At 41.4% G+C, this 25895-nt stretch overlaps 1 protein-coding gene across 3 annotated transcripts in view; it reads left to right on the forward strand.

Annotated features, from left to right (window-relative positions):
• LOC146644183 (regulating synaptic membrane exocytosis protein 2-like) overlaps nucleotides 1–24569 on the forward strand; it is a 61012-nt gene extending 36443 nt beyond the window's left edge. The window contains exons 25-38 of one of the 3 annotated variants that reach the window (XM_085395631.1): nucleotides 6083–6192; nucleotides 12865–13494; nucleotides 13662–13703; nucleotides 14639–14677; nucleotides 15017–15043; nucleotides 15233–15255; nucleotides 15347–15444; nucleotides 16919–17074; nucleotides 17243–17424; nucleotides 17844–17979; nucleotides 18686–18798; nucleotides 18997–19098; nucleotides 20318–20457; nucleotides 23260–24569. In XM_085395631.1, coding sequence (XP_085251757.1) covers nucleotides 6083–6192; nucleotides 12865–13494; nucleotides 13662–13703; nucleotides 14639–14677; nucleotides 15017–15043; nucleotides 15233–15255; nucleotides 15347–15444; nucleotides 16919–17074; nucleotides 17243–17424; nucleotides 17844–17979; nucleotides 18686–18798; nucleotides 18997–19098; nucleotides 20318–20457; nucleotides 23260–23448 — 1987 coding nt within the window. In that variant the 3' untranslated portion in view covers nucleotides 23449–24569. Of the gene's footprint in view, nucleotides 1–4899; nucleotides 5050–6082; nucleotides 6193–12864; nucleotides 13495–13661; nucleotides 13704–14638; nucleotides 14678–15016; nucleotides 15044–15232; nucleotides 15256–15346; nucleotides 15445–16918; nucleotides 17075–17242; nucleotides 17425–17843; nucleotides 17980–18685; nucleotides 18799–18996; nucleotides 19099–20317; nucleotides 20458–23259 lie in introns of all 3 variants that reach the window. The other 2 variants (XM_085395628.1, XM_085395630.1) reach the window with 2 other exon arrangements.
• The last annotated feature ends 1326 nt before the right edge of the window (nucleotides 24570–25895 follow it).

Here is a 25895-nt window from a genome sequence, read left to right on the forward strand (position 1 = left end):
GACATTCAGACCAGTAGTTATGGCAGTAAAGAACAGATGTATTAAATTCAGATCATTTTTTTTAAATACATCACTTTATATTTTTAGGTAAAACTATACAAGAGATTAAAACCCTACAATCAGATGATCTCCTGTGAGCAGCACTTGGCAACAGTGGAGAATGAAGAACTTCCTTCTAATTTAAAGATGTCAAACTTTTCATCATGGGCAACACATAGCCCACTTTGATCTTCAGTGGGCCGGACCACTGAAATTCGCCTTACTATGTAATAATGTAATAAACTTAACTACACATTTTATCCCTGAGATATTTTAATGTAAGAAAAGGGATTCAAATTTCAAGAACAAATCTCAGTTTTTCTACATTTATAAAAAAAAAAAGTAAATGAAAGAATTCTGTCAACACGACTGTTAGGGCTTAAATTGTAAGATAATGTGTAAAATAAAAGAAAAAGTTCTGGGACCTCATTGCCCAGATTGATGGAATGGAAACATTTTGTTAATTGACAGACTCAAACAGACAAAATACAGCTAATGTCCAAAATTTATGTCCTTCTTCACATTTTTGAAAGCCACCCAGCGGGCCTGATTTGAGTCTTTGGCGAGCTGATTTAGCATACAGCCCTAACTGTAAGCTTTATTATGAAGGAAAGTTTTGAGTCTTATCTTAAAAGTAAATGGGGGGCCTGTTTCCCTAATCCAAACCTGGTCCTAGGCCTGATGGCTACCCCTTCCTGAGCCTGGTTCTGTTTAAGTTTTCTTCTTGTCAAAAGGGAGGTTTTCTTTCCCACTGTTGCCAAGTGTTTGCTCACCAGGCATTGTCTGGTTATTAGGGTTTCTCTCTAATATTGTAGCATCTCAACCTTACAGCATAAAGCACCTTAAGCCAACTGTTGTGAAATGACACTTTATACAGTGTGATGAAAAAGTATCAGCCCCTGATTTCTTTTTAGGAGTTACTGTAGCTCAAGAGGTAGAGCAGGCGATCTACTAATCAATATTGGTGGTTCTGTCCCAGGATTCTGCAGTCTGCATGCCAAATATCCTTGGGCAAGACACAGAAACCAAAGTTGCTCTCTGACGTGTTCATCGGTGTGTGAATGTTAGATAGAAAGCACAGGGAAAAAAAAGTGCTTGTGTGAAAGGGTGTGAATGAAGCAAGTTATATAATGTACTTTGAGGGGGGTGGGGATATTTGTCAGACTTAAATGTTCCCGATCAAACAATTTTTCTCCACTAAACCTCATAACTGCTTACCTTGGCAGCAAGAATTGCATGAGCAGTGAGTCTTTTATATCACTGTGAAAGAATCATAGCCCACACTGCTTTGCTGAATTGTTTTAGGTCAGCAACATTGGAGGATTTTCCAGCATGAACAGCCTGTTCAAGTTCAGAGCATCTTAATCTCATTTAAATGAGATTTAATGTCCTACAGGATTTTATGGTAGAGAGCAGAATTCATGGTTCCATCAATTACAACAAGTTGTACAGGTCCTGAAACAACAAAGCAGCAGATCATTACACTACCGCCACCATGTTAGCTTTATGTCACATGTAACATGACTCAAACCTTCCAAAAAAGTTCAGCTTTTGTGTCATCGATTCACAGAATGTTTTCCCAGAAATCTTAAGGATCATCATGATGTTTTTCGGGGAAATGTCAAATGAACATTTGTGCTCTGATGACGCAGTGCAATGACTTTCAGGACATAAATGCTAAATTTCTATGATCTATGTCAGGACAAGATCCACAGTGCAATTAAAACTTGACTTGGTTTATTTACATTATGAGAGTAGTTATGTTTATGATGTAGCTGTCTTCTTACCCACTGGTTTCTGGAGTCCACATTTGGACTCAACTTGAACCTTCTTTTATTTTGTGATTTTTGTTTTATTTTTGTTGGTCTTTTTGTTTCATATTTCAAGGATGAAGTGCTCATTTATAAACTAATTCTAGCTAGCTCGGTTATCTAGCTGCATTCAAAGACTGTACAGCAGTATCACTTAGACCAGAGGTGTCCAAACTTTTTTCACTGAGGGCCACATACATAAAAATATAGGAGGGGCTGGGCCACTTACTAGAAATTAGGTATATAACCTTAACTTTAGTGTATTAATTAATTAATTAATTATTAAATCACTTAAAAGTGGTCAAATATGTTATATTGTTGAATATAATTAAAGACAAAACTGCCTTCATCACAGCTTTCCATAAATGGATCTTTATTGATTTATTCAGAAAAAGCTTTGGTTGCTCATTCTCAGAACAGCAGCCTCAGATTTCTTCTTGGACAGAAGATTTACAGCACAGAGAAAAAACAATAAAGGGGAAAATGGGACGAGTACATTTCAAGCTTGTTATTTAAGTTATTAGGCTTAGCAACACACCTATTAACGTTTGTTTGAAACAATTATCAACATTAACAGACTGAACTGGACTTAATAACAGACTTAATAACTAATTTTAGTAAATTATTCTGGTGAGTATCAGCTGCGCCGGGTATGTAAATCGGGCCATCCAGCTGCGGTGCTGGTCGCCACTCGTGGCAAAAATCCGGACAAATGTCACTTGATCAAGAAGCAGATGTGCATCAGATGAGATCAGCTGATTTTGCGTGTGCGTGCGCTGTGCACATCGGTGTGTACTCTTAGTGTTAAAAAACGCATATAAGAAAGTGGTCTGCAAAAGCAGGGTAGTGACAGAATTGATGCGCACATTAACACACGGGTACTGTGGAATATATCTTTTACTCACCTAAAGTGCTCTCGTCCACTCCCCGCAAAACAATTAGCAGCTGTGCGGTGTCTGTGGCATCGGTGCTCTCATCACATGCGATGGAGTAAAAATCAAAAGCACAGCTTTATCAGACAGTTGCAGTTTAATGTTGGCTGACAAGTCTTCAGTGCGTGTGCGTCGCACAACTGTATCTCTGGACATGCTGACGTTGTTGAAGTTCTGCACTTTTTCCGGGCACATTATTTTGGTGACTTTAACGAGGCAGTGTTTTATGAGGTCTCCATCTGAAAAAGGCTTGCCATGTCTTGCGATGAGTTGGGCGACCTCATAGCTGGCTATTGGAGCCTTTTCCTGGACAATTTGAGCACGAAAAAAATACTGTTGCTGACCCCGCAGGAGAGCTACCCTTTGCTTTAATATCTGCTCTCGCTCAGCACCAGTGTAGGATGCATAGGCCTGATGTTTGGTTTCATAATGACGTCGTACATTATACTCTTTCATAACTGCCACAGTTTCAGTGCAGATCAAACAGACACTTCCCCTTGAATTCTTTGAAGAAATATTCACTCTCCCACCGTGTCTGAAATTTTCTGCACTCACTTTCTACCTTTCGCTTCTTTGGTTCTGCCATATTTAGTAACCTGGGTTAAATTTCTTCTGTGATTGTCAAGACACTTCACCCGTTGTCTACTGGTGGTGGTCAGAGGGCCCGGTGGCGCCAGTGTCCGGCAGCCTCGCCTCTGTCAGTGCGCCCCAGGGTGGCTGTGGCTACACTGTAGCTTGCCATCACCAGTGTGTGAATGTGTGTGTGAATGGGTGAATGACTGGATATGTAAAACGCTTTGGGGTCCTTAGGGACTAGTAAAGCGCCATATAAATACAGGCCATTTACCATTTACCATTGTCCTTTTTGGTGGAGCAACTGCCTTGATCAACAGTAGCTCCTCCTGGTGTTAAAACTAAGAAGTGCAATCAAAGGAGCTTGCAAAGAAAAGCGTCTGGACTTCTTTAAGTTGCTTGAAGACGTTTCACCTCTCATCCGAGAAGCTTCTTCAGGTCATCTGACTACAATGATGTAGAACCTTCACAGACTAAGAAGTGCAATACACTCAAGCAAAAGTTGAAGTGCGGGCCATAGTCTATTCTATATAAAATTACTTGTGGGCCAATTAAAAATGGACCGCGGGCCGTAGTTTGGACAGCCCTGACTTAGACATAAATACCTGTTAATTACTAAGATCAAAGATCAAAATAAAATCCTAGAATTTCACCAAATGTGGGGCTGAAACTTCTTAGACAGTCTGTTATTACATTAACCTTGCAGCAGCCATATTATTGGTCAGATAATACAATTTAAAAATGCTCCAAAAGGCTCCAACATCACAAACATGGTCCAGAGTCCTGTTCAGAGACTGATTTGCTGAGATGACGTCTAGCAGGGAGCTAGCAGCTACAGCCATCCACCTGTTAGTCAAAGAGGCCACGCCACTAATAATGGAAATTTTAAGCCAGTTTAAACGGGTGAGTTATGAAAACATCCTCCTCATATGAAGGGGTTATGAAGGGGAAAATTATCTATACAGACCAGACCAGTTTTTGTATCAGGCTGTAATTATGTTTATTTCTGTTGTAAAGTTTTAATACGGGAGGACTGACTCACTGCTGGAGCCTCTGTTGGACCTCAAAGGAACTGCAGGTTTTGATATTTATTTTAGTGCTTTGTTGCTAAACTTGCCATCAATGCTAACATCTCCCACAATAATTATTTTATCTAAAGTGATTGCCCTCATTAATTCAAATTAAAAGTAAGTAAGGGGCAAGCAGAAGATAAGCAAAAGCAAATAAAACTTTTTAAAAAATATTTTCTAGTTCAGGTGTAAGAGACTTAAGAATGAAAGGCTGCTGACACTGTGTAGAGCAGATGTAGGGAACACTGTTTTTCTACTGTCTCACTGAAGCCCTCTGGGAAATTCAGTGCCAAATAAAAGCATCCTCTTCTCTGGTGGCATTTCATCAGCCTTCAGTGCCTTATACTTCATGACTCCCAGTCCACCACATGTGACAAAGATCTGGTCGTCAGCGCGACGTGGATAACTGACCTGTCCTGCAGCTGCAGTGGTTGTCATAGCAATCTAGGTGACAGTTATCATGGTGATGTGCAGGTACAGTCGTGGGATGGACCGGAGAGATTACTACAGCCGATCTCGTTCAGCCGACCGACCCATCTACACACGCTCACACTCAACCGATCGATCTGACTCCACACACATGAGGTCTGGACGGTCTGCTCCCCCCTCACCTGCCCTGATCAGGTGACCCTCAGCCATCCAATTAGAAAGCAGCTCCATCTCCATGTTTGGGGCATGTTTTTTTTTTTTTTTTTGTTTTTGTTTTTTTTTTAATTTGGTTGGTTGTTTGTTTTAGACAAGCATGAATTCTGACTCAATGGTGACCACAACAGTTTTATTTTTCGCCTTTATTTTAGCCCCACCATATGTCCCAGTGACATCACCAACACCTGAACATTTCATATTTGGCCGCAGCTTTTATATTCTGATTGTTTTGTTTTATTTTGGGTGGCAAGTTAGTCTGTGTTGTTGTTGTTCATTTGTTTGATGGTTGTGTTGCATGTGCTTCTAAAGAATTTCTGTTCACTTTCTGACACCTAACTGTTGGATGTTCAGTTTCCTCCAAACTGGGCTTGGCACTCAGGCGTATTGCCTGCAACATACAAGTACCAAATTTAAGCAGGGAGGTTTCTGTCTGCGATCACAGTGCTGCCTCTATCACAGCTCTGAACACACCCAGTGGCAGCTGATGTTGGTCAGCTGTATGTATCTGTATTTCACAGAGACAGATTTGTTTGTAACGTCTTAGAGATATTAGAGCTACAAACAGGTTTTCAGCAGTGATGGGGCCTTGCACTCTTTGTTTCAAGTGTGAATTCTTTCTGTTCATGTTATAATTTTTTTCCAACAGTTATACAGAATTAATGACGTCCAAAGGTTTACATTCCTACCTGGTTGTGTGATGTACAGGTATGCTTCAGGACACTGTAACATCACAGTTGGGTGTGGCTGCATGTGCAAGAAGAGTCCACTCTAACTTTTGCTTGTTACTGCTTCTCAAGCAAAAACATCTGGAGTGACTGCAGACTTTTCATTAACTGACTGAATACAGTGCCAGACTAAATGCTGATCAAACTCTATCTGTGACTATGGAGGGAACCTCAAACTGACTGTCATCCCTGACATCTGACCTTAAATCTCTCCTGTCAGGATGGCGGTTTGATTGTTTAATTTCTTTCTCTTCTTCTTTTTAAGAATTTATTTATTTTTTCATCAGGGCTAATGCTGGAGGCGGTTCCACCTTGACAAGCCCAACGGGGTCGCCTATTTGTGGTCGCCGAGGACGCCAGCTACCTGCTGTCCCCCCCAAAGGAGCTCTCGACAGAAGTGCGTATACTTGAGATATTAGTCAAACAGCACCTCCAAGCATCTCTGAACCAATCAGCTGATGGACCCATCACCATCCACCTATAACAAAACTTTGTTTTATATAAAGGCAAGCCTGCAGACTTATTAAAAAAATAGAGAAAAATAGAGGTTTTACAAATTTCAAGATGAGGTCTGAGATAATTTCCTAATGGGTATGAATATGGATGAAGTGTAACTTCTTTCACACAAAATAAATAATGAATACTGCAAATGGTGCCTAGTCCAATCACAGACAGATGACGATGATAAAAGTGGATAAAAATTGTAGCACTTTTGCAAATGAGACAAGTCGTGAATGCTGCAGTAATTGATGAGAGTTATGACTTCAGACTGGTAAAATTCAGGTGTGTGTTTTGTGTTTTCAGCAAAGTGAAAGAGACTCAGCAGCAGATCAGAATTAAGTAGATCAACATCTAGCCATTGTGGCAATGAAGGACCCAACAACAGTAGCATTGCAGTTTAACACGTCTTTTATTGACTGACTTTCCAATGTGCGTAATTCTCCAGCTGCCCAACTATTGTAGCACACACAAAACCACAGCTGCTTTAATAATAATAATAATAACAATAATAACGATGATGATGATTATTAATCATTATCTCCCTGGGAATGCTGTTGAAGCATAATAATAATGCTTCAACAGCATTCCCAGGGAGAATGGGACATTGAGTCCAAATGGACCATGTTTAGCACCTCCATTGCTGAAGCCGCTGTACTGAACTGCGGCCGCAAGGTGGTTGATGCCTGTCGTGGTGGTAACCCCTGAACCAAGTGGTGAACACCAGAAGTGACGGGAGCCACCAGGCTAAAGAATGAGGCCTAACAGGCTTGGTTAGCCTGTGGGACTTCATAGGCAGACCAAGCAGAAAGTGGGTCGGGCAGTGGCTGAAGCAAAAACATGGGTGTAGGAGAAGTTCGGAGAGGAAAAAGATTTTGGAGTGCCTCGAAGAGAGAAACCTGCACTCTGTATTGTGTGGGTGGAGCCCTGCTGACTTTGACTGAGAAGATTGTCAGGTGGTAGAAGGAATACTTCAACGACCTCCTTAATCCCACTGGCACATCTTCCGTGGCGGAAGCACAGTCTGGGGACGAGGGGGAGGACTCATCTATCTCCGGGGTGAGGTCACTGAGGCAGTTAAACAACTCCATGGTTGCACGGCCCCTGGAGGGGGGTTGAGGTTTGCCCTGAGTTCCTGAAAGTTCTGGATGTTGTAGGGCTGTCTTGGTTGACATGCCTCTACAATGTTGCATTGTGGAGAAACGTTGCATGGAGATCAGGGGCCTCTGGATTGTCAGACCAGGGTGGCAGTTCCCATCTTTAAGAAGGGGGACCGGAGGGTGCGTTCCAACTATACAGTGGGGCAAAAAAGTATTTAGTCAGCCACCGATTGTGCAAGTTCCCCCACTTAAAATGATGACAGAGGTCAGTAATTTGCACCAGAGGTACACTTCAACTGTGAGAGACAGAATGTGAAAAAAAAATCCATGAATTCACATGGTAGGATTTGTAAAGAATTTATTCGTAAATCAGGGTGGAAAATAAGTATTTGGTCAATAACAAAAATACAACTCAATACTTTGTAACATAACCTTTGTTGGCAATAACAGAGGTCAAACGTTTACTATAGGTCTTTACCAGGTTTGCACACACAGTAGCTGGTATTTTGGCCCATTCCTCCATGCAGATCTTCTCGAGAGCAGTGATGTTTTGGGGCTGTCGCCGAGCAACACGGACTTTCAACTCCCGCCACAGATTTTCTATGGGGTTGAGGTCTGGAGACTGGCTAGGCCACTCCAGGACTTTCAAATGCTTCTTACGGAGCCACTCCTTTGTTGCCCGGGCGGTGTGTTTTGGATCATTGTCATGTTGGAAGACCCAGCCTCGTTTCATCTTCAAAGCTCTCACTGATGGAAGGAGGTTTTGGCTCAAAATCTCACGATACATGGCCCCATTCATTCTGTCCTTAACACGGATCAGTCGTCCTGTCCCCTTGGCAGAAAAACAGCCCCATAGCATGATGTTTCCACCCCCATGCTTCACAGTAGGTATGGTGTTCTTGGGATGCAACTCAGTATTCTTCTTCCTCCAAACACAACGAGTTGAGTTTATACCAAAAAGTTCTACTTTGGTTTCATCTGACCACATGACATTCTCCCAATCCTCTGCTGTATCATCCATGTGCTCTCTGGCAAACTTCAGACGGGCCTGGACATGCACTGGCTTCAGCAGCGGAACACGTCTGGCACTGCGGGATTTGATTCCCTGCCGTTGTAGTGTGTTACTGATGGTGACCTTTGTTACTTTGGTCCCAGCTCTCTGCAGGTCATTCACCAGGTCCCCCCGTGTGGTTCTGGGATCTTTGCTCACCGTTCTCATGATCATTTTGACCCCACGGGATGAGATCTTGCGTGGAGCCCCAGATCGTGGGAGATTATCGGTGGTCTTGTATGTCTTCCATTTTCTGATGATTGCTCCCACAGTTGATTTTTTCACACCAAGCTGCTTGCCTATTGTAGATTCACTCTTCCCAGTCTGGTGCAGGTCTACAATACTTTTCCTGGTGTCCTTCGAAAGCTCTTTGGTCTTGGAGTTTGGAGTCTGACTGTTTGAGGCTGTGGACAGGTGTCTTTTATACAGATGATGAGTTCAAACAGGTGCCATTCATACAGGTAACGAGTGGGGGACAGAAAAGCTTCTTACAGAAGACGTTACAGGTCTGTGAGAGCCAGAGATTTTCCTTGTTTGAGGTGACCAAATACTTATTTTCCACCCTAATTTACGAATAAATTCTTTACAAATCCTACCATGTGAATTCATGGATTTTTTTTTTTCACATTCTGTCTCTCACAGTTGAAGTGTACCTCTGGTGCAAATTACTGACCTCTGTCATCATTTTAAGTGGGGGAACTTGCACAATCGGTGGCTGACTAAATACTTTTTTGCCCCACTGTACGTGGATCACACTCCTCAGCCTCTCTGGGATATTTTATGGTAGGGTGCTGCTGTTAGTCGAACCTCGGAAACAGGAGGAACAATGTGGTTTTTGTCCTGGTCATGGAAGAAGGCATTCAACCGTGTCCATCGAAGTGTGGCAGAAGTCTTTCACTTGGGTGGTCTCAGAATCTCATCTCTGCTTTTCACAGAGGATGTAGTTCTGTTGGCCTCATCGGGTGATGGCCTCCAGCTCGCACTGGAACAGTTCGCAGCCAAGTTTGAAGCGGTGGGAATGAGAATGAGCACCTCCAAATCGGAGGCCATGATCCTCAGCCATAAAAGGGTGGAGTTCCCAGTCCGAGTCAAGGACAAGTTTCTACACCAAGTGGAGGAGTTTGAGTATCTCAGGGTCTTGTTCATGAGTGATGGGAGACAGGAGCTTGAGATCGACAGATAAATTGGTGTCAATTATCACTCAGTTTTGAATATATGTAGACATTGAGGTTTCTCGGGAGGGTCTGTGCTGACACCGGTTGCTATCTGGCAGAGGGTCGTTGGTACCATCCCACTCCCATGTTCCCACTTCAGAACAGCACACAATCGCCATCTGGGATATGTGTGCATGAGGGTGGGAATGCATGTTTGTGTCTGAGTGTGCCTGTTTGTCTACATCTGTTTGTCAAGTCGGGTCTTAGACTAGACTCTGTCATCATGCTCTTCTGTGTTCTGTGGTCTTTTGGTGTTGCTGCTCGGTGGATTCAGTCTTTTTAAGAAAGTTTTTGCCTGACTGGTTCATTTGGGTATTTCAGCCTAACAATGTCCTCCTTCACTTACACTGGCATGTATTTGAACCTCATGTTGAAAGTTTTAGTGAAATAATACAAATTCAATCCAATTCAACTCCAGATCTTCATTAACTTAATTAATTTCATACAATTATACAGGCAGGGCCTCATATTTCAATATTTTCATATTTACAGTGAAAATGTAAATCAAACACTTTAAATCAACAAGATATTGTGTCTACATTATTTGTTATAAATAAATTAGGGAACAGGTCTCACCTGGTGATGAAACAGCTTGTCAGCTTCCTCACTTACTTTTGAGTCTCTGAAAATGGAGAACTGTGTATAAAGATAGCTGTAGAAAACCTAAATAGTTAATCCACAACTGCTTAAATTAAAGCTGAGAGTCTGCACTGTGGTTGCATACAATATAGACAAAAGCTACAAAAACTGTCTCACATAAATTATGACTCTACCTATATGTGTTATATTAAATGCCTAGAGACACAAGCTGGGAAATCCCAAACCCATTAAAAAGAAACCAGAGCAAATATTCAGGGTTTGACAAAATGCTGATAGCAACTGTTTGCTTTCAGTCTCTTCTCTGGTTTTGTTAAATACCTGCACCCTATCCTTCCATGAGCTATCTAAACTGAATTTTGCACATTTACTGACACAGAACAACAGCAGTAAGCTAATGAATTGATTGTTACTTAAAAAACGTAATTAACTGATTCAAAAGGTTTTGAATTCTGTGTCACAGAAAAGTTCAAGCATGAGATGCTGGCAGTAAAGAATTTTTGTCATTTTAATAAAATAATATTTGTAAAATACTTATAGAAAAGAATAGAATAGAATATAACAGTGGTTTCCTATCTATGTCAGATGATTAATTGAATAAATTCATTGAGATTTTTACTTTAGCTACAGAGTGTTCACTGGTTTCTGGGACAAATAATGAAAATGACATAGTTAGGAGCAGAGATGGGCGCGTTACTGTAATCCGATTACTTTTTTCAAGTAACGAGTAAAGTAAGGGATTACTATTGCAAAAACGGTAATTAGATTACCGTTACTTTCCCGTAGGAACGCTGCGTTACTGCGTTACTAAAACCATGATTTTTTGCGAGAATGTCTCATGACAGTGACGTAAGCAAGTGCGACGTTAGTGTCAACAGCTGTGTGCAGATCAACAATGGATAATATATCGAGTGCGGGAGAGAATGTGAGCGTGCAGCGTTTAAAGCGTGGAAGTACTGACCTTACTTTGAGTTTGATTCCATAAAAAGTGACAAAAACATTAGCGTCCATCGTGCGTGGGAAGAAAACTTCTTTTTACAGCGAAAAAAAACCCCTAAACTTCCAAGCAAGCACCGAGTGCGCAACGACGTAACGGGAAACTCACAGAGAAACTCGCGGATTCTTCAACTGACCGCAGCACACCTGCACCAGGGTAAACCTCCGCCTATCCTACTCCTGCTTTACAGGTGAAAATAGAGCAACAGGACCGCTGAGTCTTTGACTTTATTTATTTTCTGCTGTGTTTTACTTGCATCTATTTGAAAGAGTGAGTGTAAACACAAAAAAAATATTTTATGTGCTGGAATGTGCAGAAAATAGGTTTAAATGTTAAACAAATTTCTTCCAGTCAGAGAATGTTGCATATAATTAAATTTTTGCTTGATGCATAAAGTTAAAAGATTAAAACTGATAAAACAAGTTAAAAAAAAAGAGACTTTTCCATTTTTATTACATTTTGTATGATGGATTATGTAGAAAAAGTAGAATTGGGCTGAAAGATCTATCGCTTTATCACCTATTCAGGTTGTAAATCGTGTTTTTAAATAGTAACTAAGTAACTAAGTAATTAATTACTTTTGAAAATAAGTAATCAGTAAAGTAACTGGATTACCTTTTTGGGGAAGTAATCAGTAATTAGTTACTGATTACTTTTTTCAAGTAACTTGACCAACACTGGTTAGGAGTCAGTAAGCACCCGCATATGGACCACTGAGGGTCATAGCTATCTAACATGGATTTGTTTGTTTTTTAGACTCTGCGCAGACAGGTAATGAACTGAAAGTTTACCTACTTAGAGTAGTAACTCCTTAATAACAAGCCCCCTGTAGTGGTAGTAATTTAGTGATTCAGTGGCACTGCCGATAAAAGATGAGTGCTGAGATGTGTAAATAAAAACTTGACTAGCTCTTCACATTACTGTTCCACAGTCAGGAACTTTCCAGTGAAATAAAGACTAATTTCACCTTACCTTAAAGTCCTGTGAATACAGAATATAAATCAGTCAGATGAACAAAAATAAAGGATAGCAACCCCAGTTAATGTAGACCACCTCATGACAAAAACAGCACATTGTTTTGAATTATTTTAAAATTGTGGCTACAAAACTATTCCAATAAATAGTGTATAGCAGTGCACGCTCCAACCAAAAGTTCCTGGACCTTCAGAGTGTTCAAAGTATCATTGTTGGGGGCATAAACATTGTCTCTCCCGAACTTCTCTCTGACCCAAGCTCCTTTACTGGAAACTACTATAACAGGATTCCACAAAGGTTCTTGGGGGACAATTCCTCTGGTGAAAGCATGTTAGTACTGAGAGATGTAGTCCCTTGACCAGGTCCAGGTTTCTGTGCCGGGATTGGCTCAGGTTTCAGCCTGCATAATAATAGAGAAATTCAACGTGACTGAGTTCCTTCTAGTGGTAGTGAATATGTATGCTACCATCAGGATCTGCATCCATCCAGCAGAACCCACCCTCTAAGAACAGGTGTTAGAGGGTGGATACCGTTTGAGTAGGTCACTCCTGTGATTTTGCTTCTGGAAAAGGTCGTGTGGTCATTCATCATGTCATTGTTTTCATTCTTCTCACAGCTTTTTTTTTCCCCCCATCAGCTTTGACCATGACTGCAGCTCCAGCAACAGCAACTAAAATCCCTCCACATCATCACCCCCCTGCCCCTGTCCATAAACAACACTTTCCCTCTGTCAGTCAACAACCTCCTCTTATAAGGGTCCAAGCCCCGCCTCCCCCACTCACCCAGCCCCAGCCACTTCCTGCACCTGTGCTCCCACCTGTAGTTACAGCAACACCACCACTATTTTTACCCACACCGGTACCTGTTCCTGTACCCACAACTGTATCCACAGCTGTATCCACAACTTTATCCACAGCTTTACCCACAACTTTATCCACAGCTTTACCCACAACTTTATCCACAGCTTTACCCACAACTTTATCCACAGCTGTATCCACAACTTTATCCACAGCTTTACCCACAACTTTATCCACAGCTTTACCCACAACTTTATCCACAGCTTTACCCACAACTTTATCCACAGCTTTACCCACAACTGTACCCACAACTGCACAAACAACTCCACTGGTAGCTCCACCTCCCCCTGCTCCACCCCCTGCACCTGCTCCAGTTCAGCCTCCACCTCCTGAACCCACCCTACCCCCTCCAACTCCAACGCCTTCCCCTTCACCCGCCCCATCACCAGTCCCACCCCCACAGACTCCAGGTGTGTACATCAGGTTTAACATTCAATGCATCTCCAATAGAACAGAACAATTAGCGTGATTCTTCTAGTCAGATGTCTGTCAGACATTCTTTATCATAATCATTACTTATTGATTCACGTGTTCATGTTGTTTACATAACGCCATCACATATTACCCTGCATGTCAGAGCCGGATAGGCGCTCAGCAACACCAGGAGGAACCAGAAAAGGCAAGTCCAGTCACTGGTGGATCTAATGAAGTGTCAGGTGATCCTCACCATGTAAACTATGAGGGTTTGTAAGAAGATAAGTATAGCCGCAGCATTTAGGTGATGAAAATTTATAGTTTTGTGTGGAGAAAGAGAGAGGGGGGTTTTAAGCTCAGGCTAGGATCCATCACGAGCATCTTATGATGATTCAAATTTTAAACATTTATCTCCAGTCAGAAACAGATTTTCTTGGTAACTGCCCCCAAAGGCTCAGTAAAACCAACAGATGATGTCTGTGTAGGTTCTCAGTCATCCAATTCATTGTAGTGTAAGGAACTTGAAAAGCAAGCAGCCTCTTTAGTTCTAAAAATCAAATAGAGAGTCCCTGGTGTTTAAACCCTAGTTTTACACTCTGTTTTCTTTGTATTATTGTAGGGGTTTACTTTACAATATAAAGCAGGTAACTGTTGATGTAACTGTTTTGATTTGGCATAATATAAATAAAATGGAAATGAGTTGAATATTGGGGGCTGTTGAGAGAGTCAATGACCCACTATTAGTCCTGTCCTCCTTCTTATTTTGGTTTCTCCCTTGGGTGTTAATGACCCATCTCTTTTTATTAACACCTTGGCTCATGTGATGAGGTAAATTCTTAATAGTGTGTCAGCAACTCTCTTAAGGGACAACAACCCCTGCTAGGGTTAAATAGCTGCGACTCTCCACCATTTGGTTTTTAGAACCAAAGAAGCCTCTTGGATGAGACGTGAAACATCCACATGAAACTTAAAGAAGACAAGAACAGATGATAAATTTCAGATTTGTAACCTGCTCAAAATGTTGCTGTTCAGGTGTGTTTATATCACTGCGGTTTGGTGCTGGTTTGGATGGGTCATCTGACTAGAGTATGAGCATTAGTGTAGCCTGACCAATCACCTCTCTGTGTTCGCACTATGCAGAGGTCACATGGGAGGACCAACAGAAGAAAACAGCCAATGGTATTATGCCCACCTTAAGCCACACCCACATATAGAAATGTAGTGTTTAGCTCGTGTTATCTAGTTAGTTATCTAGTTAGACTGAAGTGGATTGGTTTTGGATTTGGTTTTTAGACTCATTCACCCATTTGCGCAAGCACTTTTGAATCCTCAGTGTAGAAAAGCTCTATATAAGAACCAGACTAATCCATGTATTCATAAAGCACTCCACCAGCCATCTGTCCATCCATTCATCTGTTTTTCCATCCATCTAGTCTTCTGTCAATCTATCCAGCTCTGTGTGCTTTGAGGAGTCTGTGGTTTCTCGTTGATATTCTTCTGTTTCCATCTTTTTATAAGGGGAGATGTTACCAACCGGCAGAGAAGGTACACACACTTTCTGTCAGCTTCATCTTTTTTTCTGACCTGCTGTGAATTGAAACTAACTTCTGTGCTGTCAGAAATCAGCAGCCTGAAGCTGTCCAAAGAGAGAAAAAAGTGAAATCTATTGTCATTTCCTGCTATCACACATTACCAACCTAGACTATGACTAATGCTGCTCTTCTGTCTCTACAGGTGTACTAAAGGACCCTTCAAAGGTAAACAAACATTACACCACTTTTATTTATATATATGTGTCTACATTACGTGTGTGCCACAGCTTGCTTACCTCTTCTCCTCCATCTATAGATGAAGGACAATCTCTCCTTTAAGTCATCAGACAGTGATGTCAGTGATGTCTCAGCTATGTCCAACGCCTCTGACACTCAATCTGTCCACAAGATCGGGTAAGCAGGAATCCATTCTTGGATGACAAGAGAGAATAAAGTGTCCATGATTTCTAGACAGAATCTCAGCTTCTGATTGGTTGGAGCACAATGGTATTTCTGGCTCCTGTTTCTCTGACCTTTCAGTGGAAGTCTTAGCTTTCTGAATCCATGCAGGGATTTCAGTAATATGTAAGGGTTTGCTCTGCAGCTGCTCTCTGTGGGCACACATTTCTCTGAATCTTTTCATCAGATTATGAATCACAGATGATGGCATCCAATGTTTTATTGCTCTCTTCTAATGTGGGGTTGTAGGGTTTTTTTTCTCAAAGTAATAATATATTTTTAACGGTAAGGTGTTGACTTTGTCTACTGATCAGAAAGATATCTAAAGCAACATGAAAATTCACTTTTATGAAACAGAGGGCAAAAGGAAAAGAAAATGGCAACTAACAAGTATTTTTTTAAATATGTTTGTGGCTTTTAGGTAAAAGTATTTAGAACATATTCCATCTTTGTGCTGTTTCACTTAGTAAACTGTTTACTGCTAGATGCCAGCTTGTTTCTTCCACTGTGCAGGTAACAAACTGCACAGTGTATGTCCTGCTGCAGGTGGGTCTAGGGCATACCCCCAAGTAGACACAGAAACTGCATTTTGTCTGAAAGAATTGCTGTGTATTTAAGTCAACACACTTAAAATGTTCACCTCTTTATCTGCTCTCAGACAGGAATTGAAATTTTTACTTTCTACCAGACTCCATTTATAAGAACAGAAAGTTTAGCTCATAGGGCAGGTGACCCTCTTTGTCTATTGCTGCATCTGCTGATTATTCAGTTTGTGTTAATGTGTGGATTTGGTGTTAATGGGTCAGTTTGGGTTAGAATCCCTGTTAAAAACACAAAAATTCACACAAAATGACCAGAAATGTTTTCTGTGAGGTCAGATTGCTGGTTTTAAGATTGTCAGATTGCTAAATAGAGTCTAGCGGATTGTATTTGTTAATACAGGTAGTTTCTCAAAATTTTGAGTATTGTCACAAATGGAAATGAAATATTAAGTTGACATGTGTTTCAAATATCACCTACATGATTGTTGGAGTCAGAAAGGAATAATACAGAGTAAACTATATTAAAATCAACCGCTCACTCTCATCCTGTGTACAATCACAGTTCACGCTCATAAGCATGTGTCCTGTAAATCCTCCCACAACACATCATTCTGAATGTTTAACTCTGCTGCTGGTTTCAAATCAGTGAAAATACATAATGCTTAGTCCCGTTTTTGTTAGCATGTGTTACCTTCACCATGGGGTGGTTGTAGCTCAGAAGGTGGTGTAGGTCACCTACTTATTGGAAGGTTGTTATATACGGTAAAGCACTTTGAGTGCTCAGGTAAAGTAGAAAAGCACTACATAAGAACCAGTCCATTTACCATTTACCATCTGCATGATTCTGTCTGCATGCTACTCTTCTCTTCTCATATTGGCTGCCACAGTCTGATTGAATGTCTGGAGGGCCAGTCAGCAGAGCTGGGGGTGGGCTCGCAGGGAACAGAGGAAATAGTGGGGGCATCAGAAGGCACTGCCACACAGAATACACTGCAGAAGAGCAACTCAGTGGAAGAAGGGGAGGAGGAGCCTGAGCCTTCAAAGTAAGAAATTAACAGATGACCTCCTGTTGGAATCAGTTGTCATAGCAACAGCTGCCTCACTACCCATTTCCTTTTCCTCTCTGTGCTATTGTGATGTGTTTGTGCCCTGCCTCTTGTGTTTTGGCCCTTTTCCCTCACTTATTATTGTGGTGGTCCTTCCTCCTGCAGGGTGTCTGCAGCTGCCACTCCTCTCACCAAGTCGTCAAGTGTCGGTGGTGAGATTTGCTCATTGGGGAGAAACGATGATGACGATGATGACAAGAAGCGACGCTCAAGCTTCGGTGCAAGGATGATGGGGATGGTTGGACTTGGAAAGAAGAGTCAGAGTGCCTCCCAGCTCAACCCAGAGGGTCAGTCCTAGTTTAACCATTAAAAAATATAACCTCAATTCTTGCTGTTTTTCTTTTATTTCATGGACTCTGCCATAAACAAAGTTTTCTCTGAATTGAATCTTCAGACATACAGTGTGTTTTAGCCAAACTGGGAATCTGAGTAGCATTGCAAGAGTGTCTCAATAAAAACTCACTATCAGAATGAAAATCCAAAGAGGAACATCAGCCAAAAAATAAACTATGACCAAATGAGTTAGGTACTAACAAGCAATTGAGCAAACATATTACGGAACCAGTTGAACCAGTGAAAACAGAACAGAACAGAACCAATATGAGTCACAGAGCACCCTGTCCAGGGCTCTGATTAGTCTCTGGCTGTTTATGCTCTTGTAACAACTTATTCTGCTTCTTTTCTCTTTCTTCTTCCATCCTTACAGAGGAAGAGAAGAAGAAGAAGGTGGTGAGACTTCCCGTTCAGAGAAGTGTTGAAACCGGTTTGGCCATCGAGTTTAAAGCTCGTTTCACCAGACAGCCGAGTCGAGACCCAGATGCCGAGGACCCAAAACCTGGAGCGTACGAATCACTCCTCTTTCTACTCTTTTTATCTTGTATTCTCTGTTTAGTTAAACTTTATTCATACAGCACTCATTTAAAGCAAGGGTTTTCCTAAGGTACTTTATGATAGCAATAATCTGTGATAGCAGAGGGAAAAACTCAACAATGACACAACCCCCTGTGAACAATCACTTGGTAACAGCAGGGAAGAAAAACCACATTTTAACAGGAAGAAACCTCTAGCAGAACCAGGTTCGGGGAGAGGCAGCCATCTGCTATGACCTTTTGGAGTGAAGGGAGGACAAAAGACAAACTAAGGGAGAGGGAAGACTAAATATGATGTGCTGCACCTGTGCTATATAAACACAGAGGAGCTAGAACAAAGTGGAATGAAGGCTTCTTGTTTTCACTCAGTATTGTTTAGATGAAAGAAGGCAGTTCTACATAGTTACAGTTCTACTTCTACTTTTTTCTCCCTGAACTTTGAATTTAGTTTTTCCTGAGTGCAATTTTTAACCTCCTTTTTTAATTGCTCATTTAGTCACTCCCTCCTTTTTTAGTCTTCCCTTTCACCCTTTTCCCTATTTTTTCTACCCCTCAATCTGTCAATCCCCTTTAATGTGTATTTATTCTCACATTGAACTTAAACACTTCCCATTTCCCTGGGGTTGCCATCTAACATGTCGGATATTTTCTTTTTCTTTTTTTCTTTCTGTCTGGTCAGGCTTATATTTCCAGGAGTAAAACTTGCATCAGACAAACAGTTCACTGGTTTCCTTGAAGGATTAGGCCCCGCCCAGCTGGCTGGACGGCAGACATTGGCCACGCCCCCCATGGGTTAGCATGAATAAAAATGTCATTGTTTTTATGTATTTCAACCTACCAACATACAAACTCATTAATTCAGATTTATGTAATCTGGACAAATGTGTGTGTTAATAAATCATATTAAAATACAATACCACTTTCTGCCCATGAAAGCGTGCGGTTGTGTTTCAGTAAAATCTCTCCTCTGATTGGCTTTCTTTTGGTTAGGTGACATCCAGATCGGGATGGTGTACAGGAAGGAGCGTCTGGACGTGGAGGTTATCCGAGCCCGGGGGCTTGTGGGTAAACAAGGCAACAAGAACACTCCAGGTGACAAAGCTATACACAATGCACACTTGACTACAAATACACTCTACCTAGTAGACTCTAGTGTAAGAACGTGAACTTAATCAGTTCCTCCATGCTGCTCTCAGCTCTCTCCTGCCTCGTGTATTGTATCTCATTCAGTCTCTCATCCAGATGAGAGCTGCTTTGTTACAACCTGAATTCTGTCTTCCAGCTGAGCTGTACAAAGAGCAAAAGATCCCAAACATGATTTACTCTCAGAACCTGACCTTTCACGTACTCAAGCTCCGCATTAACTGTGTTACTTGTGGAAATGCTCACAATGCCATTGTTTACAAGGTGTTTATTAAAGTCAGTGTTAAATGTAAAGTCAGAACCTATATTAATCTGAGATACTTGGAGCATTGTGACAGATCTGAGACAAGAAACTCCATGAACCTGAGCTGTGGTGATGCAGAGATGTGTGACTACACTTTTATTATGGACTCATTTCTGATTAATAAATCTGAAATAGTTTAGAAATATATATACATTTTTTGTGTCTTGTATTGTGGATCATGCAGTGCTGGAGTTCTTCATTCTTCCTCAAAGATGAACTGCTTTCTGCTCCTCATTAATAATATAAGGGCTTAGCTGAAAGCTAGCACAACTACTTGTGTTGTGCTAACAAGTATTAGGGCTTTTCAGTTTTACGCATCACCAGAAAATTAAAACCTCTTCGATGCTTTAATTTTCTCAGTAGCGCTCATTACTTTCATGTAATTTTTGGTCGCAAGTTTCTGTGTCAAGGTAATTCTTTTAATGTTTCTTCCAACTTTTCCAATCATTCCACATTTTTTCCAATGTGGAATTATTGAACAGCATACATCTTTAATATATTTTGGATTTTTAATAATCCACACAGACAGAAAATTGCAACTTAGGAAGTTGCAACTCAACCAAATGCTTTTGTTAGCCATCATTACGCTTCTAGCATAATTCTGGATGCATATTTGGCTGCTCATCTTTGCAGAATTCCCTTAAATTAGCTGGTTTCCTGGCACAGGCCCGACCTTTAAGCAAAGTCCACAAATTTTCACACTTGAATACTACTGCACACAACCATCGCAGTACAAAGGTTTAGTAGTCATGGGTTATGATCTGTGAAACAGCTCGTGTGTGTGTGTGTGTGTGTGTGTGTGTGTGTGTGTGTGTGTGTGTGTGTGTGTGTGTGTGTGTGTGTGTGTGTGTGTGTGTTTTGCAGCTCCTTATGTGAAGGTGTATCTAATGGATAATGGAAAGTGTCTGTTGAAGAGAAGAACTCGTCTGGCAAGGAAAACCCTTGACCCTCTTTATCAGCAACAGCTGCAGTTTGAAGAAAACCCTGAGGGCAAAGTTCTACAGGTAATTATATATGTACTGATACTGCAGGATGCCAGACAGCTGGACAGCACAGGATTACAGGACCCTGGGATCAGGGCCTGCAGCCCTTCTTTTGTTGCTCCAGCCTCTACACAAAGAGGCTGAAGCAACTCCACTCCTCATCTGGCTAGCAGTCATAGCAATGTGTGTATGAAGAGGAATCTAGGATAGAATGTGGGTGGGGCGTTCTGAACGTCCAAGTTGAGTGGAGGAGGGGGTGTTAAGATTAATACTATTTGAGCAGGGACAACAGAGGGTTCACTATTGAACCTGTTGAAAAACAGATTCAGTTCACTGGCTCTGTCCAGACTGCCCCCGCAGCTGCTGATCACTTTGAGGCCGGTAATCAACTTCATCCCCCCCCCCACATGCCTTTGATGTTATTCAGTTGGCGTTTGGTCTCCCTGTATGTATATTTACACCTTCTCCGCCCTGCTTTCAGTTCATACTATGTGTTTTTCGAGTAATCCTTGTTCCCAGAATTGAAGACCATCTACTTTGGCCTTCATTTCACTGGCGATCCTGCACTCTGGATACTCCTTCTGATGTCTTACCTGCACTCAAAGCTCCATTCATATTACTAATGAGACCACCTGCTTTGGCACAACATAAGTCAGAGCAAAAGCTGCTCCCCAGAGAGAGAGAGATGTGGTGTTTAGAGAAAATGCATCTCAGCTGTTCCAATACTCCCGATACTTGATCACTAAAGGTTTTCGCTTAGGGAGCAGTTGTCCTTCTCTCCTGGATCACCACATTTACTCAAGGCCTTCTTGATATGATCTTCTTCTGGCCACCGCATCTGTGGGGATGGTGTTTAGTCTGTGCTCTAGTGTCCTGATCACACTCAGTTTTTGCTCAAGTGGATGATGAGTACTGATCTGTATGTAATGGATTACAGTACACAATAACTTTTAAATTTCCCTTATTACTGATGGAAATCTCACAGTCTAAGCTGGCTAGCCTGTCATTTTCATATCCTCCATAGTGAACTTGATGTGTTTGTCCACTGAGGTTAACATAATCAGTGAATTATGGTACATCCTGAGATTTGATTTTAACCCAGGTGTATTCCACATACCTGAACTAATTACTTTGTCGTGTTCCAGGGTAGGATAACAGAGCCCTCTTTTATATTTCCCCCATATAAAAGTTGGCCACAATAGATGAAATTGGGTAACTCATGGCATACCCATGTTTCTGCCTGTAGTAGTGAACATTGTATGTGACAATAACTACTGCTTCAGTCACCATCTTCCTGTAACCACTACCTGGGTCTCGTTTCAGAGTTTCATAAGTATTTTTATCACAGTGAGTAGTGACAAAATTTTCACATGATAGTCTTTCAAGTTTAGCTAAACCGTGCACCAACCCTTATCTGCTGGTAGGATGATAATTTTGTCATTACTTCCCCTCCTCCGTGCTGATGTTGGATGCTGGGGGCTTTGCATTGCTGAGACAGGCCGAAACTTTCGTCCACATCTGTAATATTGTTGCTTCGAATTGCTAATTCTGTGGCTGTGATCAGTTCCACTAGGGGGATTTGTCTTGGCATCACAGCAAAGTTCAGCCTTTTTGCAAGGATGTTTTTCTCCGCTTGTGTGAGTTGTCAAATTGACAAGATTTTGATAACATTTTTTGTCAGAAATTGACAAATCTTTCACTGATTTGTCCACACCCTCAGTGTGGCATCCTTCTCTCTTCTGGCCGCTGAGGACATTCTGTGCTAGACGAGCCTTCTCAGTGAATTCAAACACTTCTCGAAGGGTATTCTCTAGAACCATAGTAAGTCTTTGTCGGCTCTACTCCCCTTTTGATTTTAGCATGTTGATGGTAAAATCAGAATCAGAATACTTTATTGAATCCTAGGGGAAATTATTAAAAAAATGTTTGTCTTACCCATTCATTGAGCAGCTGGCCTTCTGGTGTATTTTTGTTGCTTTTGTAGCTCAGAGGCTCTTAACTGAAGATCTAATTTGCAGACTTTTAGAAGTAATCCTGTTTTGTCTGCATCTGAGGCCGAATCCTTGGTGGTTTCTGTATTCAGCCATCTTACATGCTGTTTGCTTGTGCTCGGGTACTAGCTTTAGGCAATCCTTGCCAAAGTGCGTTAGAATGTCTCAGTGGACAAACACATCAAGTTCACCAGGATATGGTCGCCTCAGAGCCACATGAAAAATAACAAGTTAGCCTTCTTAGACTTTGAGATCAGTAACGGGGGATATTTAGGTTGATGTGTACCATAATCACAGAGCAAACACCGTCCCCACAGATACAGTGGCCAGGGAAGCAGAAGAAAATCATTTCAAAAAGGCCCCAAGTAAATGTGATTATCCCAGCTGGACATTTGTCAAAGCTGGGAAGGCTTTAAAGAATGCTCCAGGCAAATCAGAAGAGAAGGACAACTTCTGCCTAAGTGAAAACCTTTAGTGATCCCGTACTGCAGTCAGCTGAGACTGAAGAAGTCACAAGTCTAGATAAACAAAATCAGCCTTTTGGGAGGTTTAAAAAGAACATGGGGACCGAGATCATGAGGACTTTGAGAACAGAGGAAACCTACTGGTATCCATGGTTCATTAGAACTGACTCGGTGTCTCGAGTCAGGTTCTTCATTGTTGTAGATATTAATCGTATCTTACAATTAATATCTACAACAATGAAGAAAACAGCAAAGAAAAAAAAATTATGGAAAATGCTGCAACACTCACAGTGTCATCTACAAAGAAAAAAAACACACCTTCATGTGTGTGATGTCACTAAGGATCTCCTCCTCTCCTCTCTCTGCAGATCATCGTCTGGGGTGACTACGGTCGGATGGACCATAAATCATTCATGGGCGCTGCCCAGATTCTATTGGATGATCTGGACCTGTCCAATATGGTAATTGGCTGGTTCAAACTGTTTCCTGCCACCTCATTAGTGGATCCTGCGTTGGCGCCGTTGACCAATAAGGAGACAGAAGGTAGCAAGTCTTAGCATCAGGAGGCATGGCTGATTGGTCATAGACACGTTACAGGATGGGCCCTAAAACAAAGTCTCAGAATCCTCTGCTGCTGCATGCTGCATGATGACATCACAGAGATGACAATTCATGATGATGTCACTAGGACGATGAGGAAGGTGCTATTCCTGATCCGCCCACTGCGGGGGGAGACACTCAACAAAGGATGCTGGGTAAAGAAAGGAGTGGCCATGTGACCTCCAGCTGCCAGCTAATCACAGCAGCTCCTTGGAAGTCATACGACTGTTAAAGACACGTCAGGAACCCACAAGATTGAGTTATGTGATAGTATTCATGGAGACACAGGAACATAGAGGGGGCTTCTTTATGTTTATGCATGGAATGACAAAAACATTAGAACATAAACTCCATCGAAGAAAAACACCACACCAACCAGTAAAATCATGAAAACGTGAAAACAAAAGAACATGAGAACCACAAACATGGCAACATGTGAGAGCATGAAAATATGTAAGACCATGCCAGACTGTGAGAACATGAGAATGTTGTCTAAAACTTCAAAATAAAGATTCTTAAACAATCTCTGTTTCTGTTTAGGACATTATGATCAAGTTAGGTACATAACTCTGGTTTTACAAGGTTCTGATGATATTACTGAGAACACTGGTTCTGTGATTTTTACAAAGGTGACTGTGAGCTTCTACACATTAAAATGTTTTGGGGTCTTTAAAAGTTCGCCTGTAGCTGACTCACTATTTCTGAAGCAAGAGTTCATTAGGTTCTACAAGTTCTATTGCACCGTTGACCCTGGTGTATCTAAAAGATCCTACTACTCTATGGGTAAATGCTACATAAACTGGTTCTTAAATGCTTTTCTACTGTACTTGAGCAATCAAAGCGCTTTCTGCAACATGCCCCATTCACACAAGCACTTTTTTCTTTGCTTGATTGCATTCTATCTAACATTCACACGCCAATGCATCAGAGAGCAACTTGGGGTTAGTATCTTGCCCAATGATATTTGGCATGCAGACTAGAGCAGCCAATGATTGACTCACCTTCCAATTAGCAGGTGAGCTATAACGTCTGTTATCTTTTCTGTATTCTCTCTGTTTACCTGTATGCAAAGTCATGGAGATGCAAAGTCATGATTTTTGGCTCCCTGGTGTTTGACTCGGATTAAAAGACTGGGTCAGCGTTCTCTATTTGGTGAACTGTTGTTGTGTTTTAGCTGTGTATAAATAAAACTGAACTGAATAGATAGCTGGAGTAGGAGTTCAGGTTTGGATCCAGCTGCATCCGGGTGAAGGATTTAAAGCATCGTGGGATGAGAGCCTTTACTGGTTTGCAAAACCGATTCTCACTGTGTTGCTATACACCTCTTGTGGTCTGATTTCACTAGCCACTTCTGGATCCAAACATGATATGCCATGTTCTGACTGAGGGATTTACATAAAAAAAACTAAAACGGGCAACTCGACTAAAATTTCTGGCAAAAAAAATGAAGACCGAAACTAAACAATGTTTGTAGGATTACTTAATTTCGGGTACCTGGAATATAATGCTGTGCTACCTGGTGACTAGCTACAAAGTAATGGTACTTATTCAAATCTTAGAAAGCGTCGTAGTCGTTCCTTTCTGAAGTGTTCAAATATTTGGTGTCTGGCAAATCTTGAGCCCATGGGCTGTAGTAGCATCATAAGGTTTTAGAAGTTACACAGTGGGGCCAAACCTGACAGGGGGCAGATCACATCTACTGAAAAAGTGATCCAGTTCATTTGCCCACTTTTGTGTCCCTTACAGGCTCTGTTGCTTGTGGCCCAGGATGGTTCTGAAATCACTCCACACTTTGTTAACATTGTTAATGAAGTTGCAGCTGAAGATTTTCTGCTTGGTGTTGCAATGTCCTATTAGGACAAGTTTGTGTTTCAGAGGTTCTTGTCTGTGTGTTTGGGCCTCCAGTGAACTTCAGTGTTGAAGCTTCCATCCTCCTTAATGCACACAGCACAGTCCAGAAGCGGCAAACTGTTATCCTTTGCAGAGGTGGGAAGTAACAAAGGACAAATACTTCATTACTGTAGCAACATAAGTACAATTTTCAGTTATCTCTACTTCAGTAGTTTTTACTGACTACTTTTTACTTATCAAACTAAGGAGGACTGCTGCAGGTTAGTGCAAGATAAACTGGTTAGTTTACTGTACTGTGATAGGTTTAAAGTAAAGAACAGTGACAATGAAACCACAGCCACCGTGCACCGAGTTAGGTGACAACAAATGTAGCGGAGATTCAAAAAGAATAGAAATAAAAATTATTGTGAGTTGTGATTCCTTTACCCACACCGAGCTGTTACAACCAATTTCAGGGTTCCCCCGTCTTTACACACTTTCCTATTTAGAGGCAAAGTCATCCTCTACAGTGTTGGCAACAGAAAATAGATATATAGTTTTTATTATCATTCTT

This window comes from Rhamphochromis longiceps, linkage group LG22, assembly GCF_057381845.1.
Source record: "Rhamphochromis longiceps isolate RC_006_pf linkage group LG22, R_longiceps_female_GT1.1, whole genome shotgun sequence".
Taxonomy (NCBI): domain Eukaryota; kingdom Metazoa; phylum Chordata; class Actinopteri; order Cichliformes; family Cichlidae; genus Rhamphochromis; species Rhamphochromis longiceps.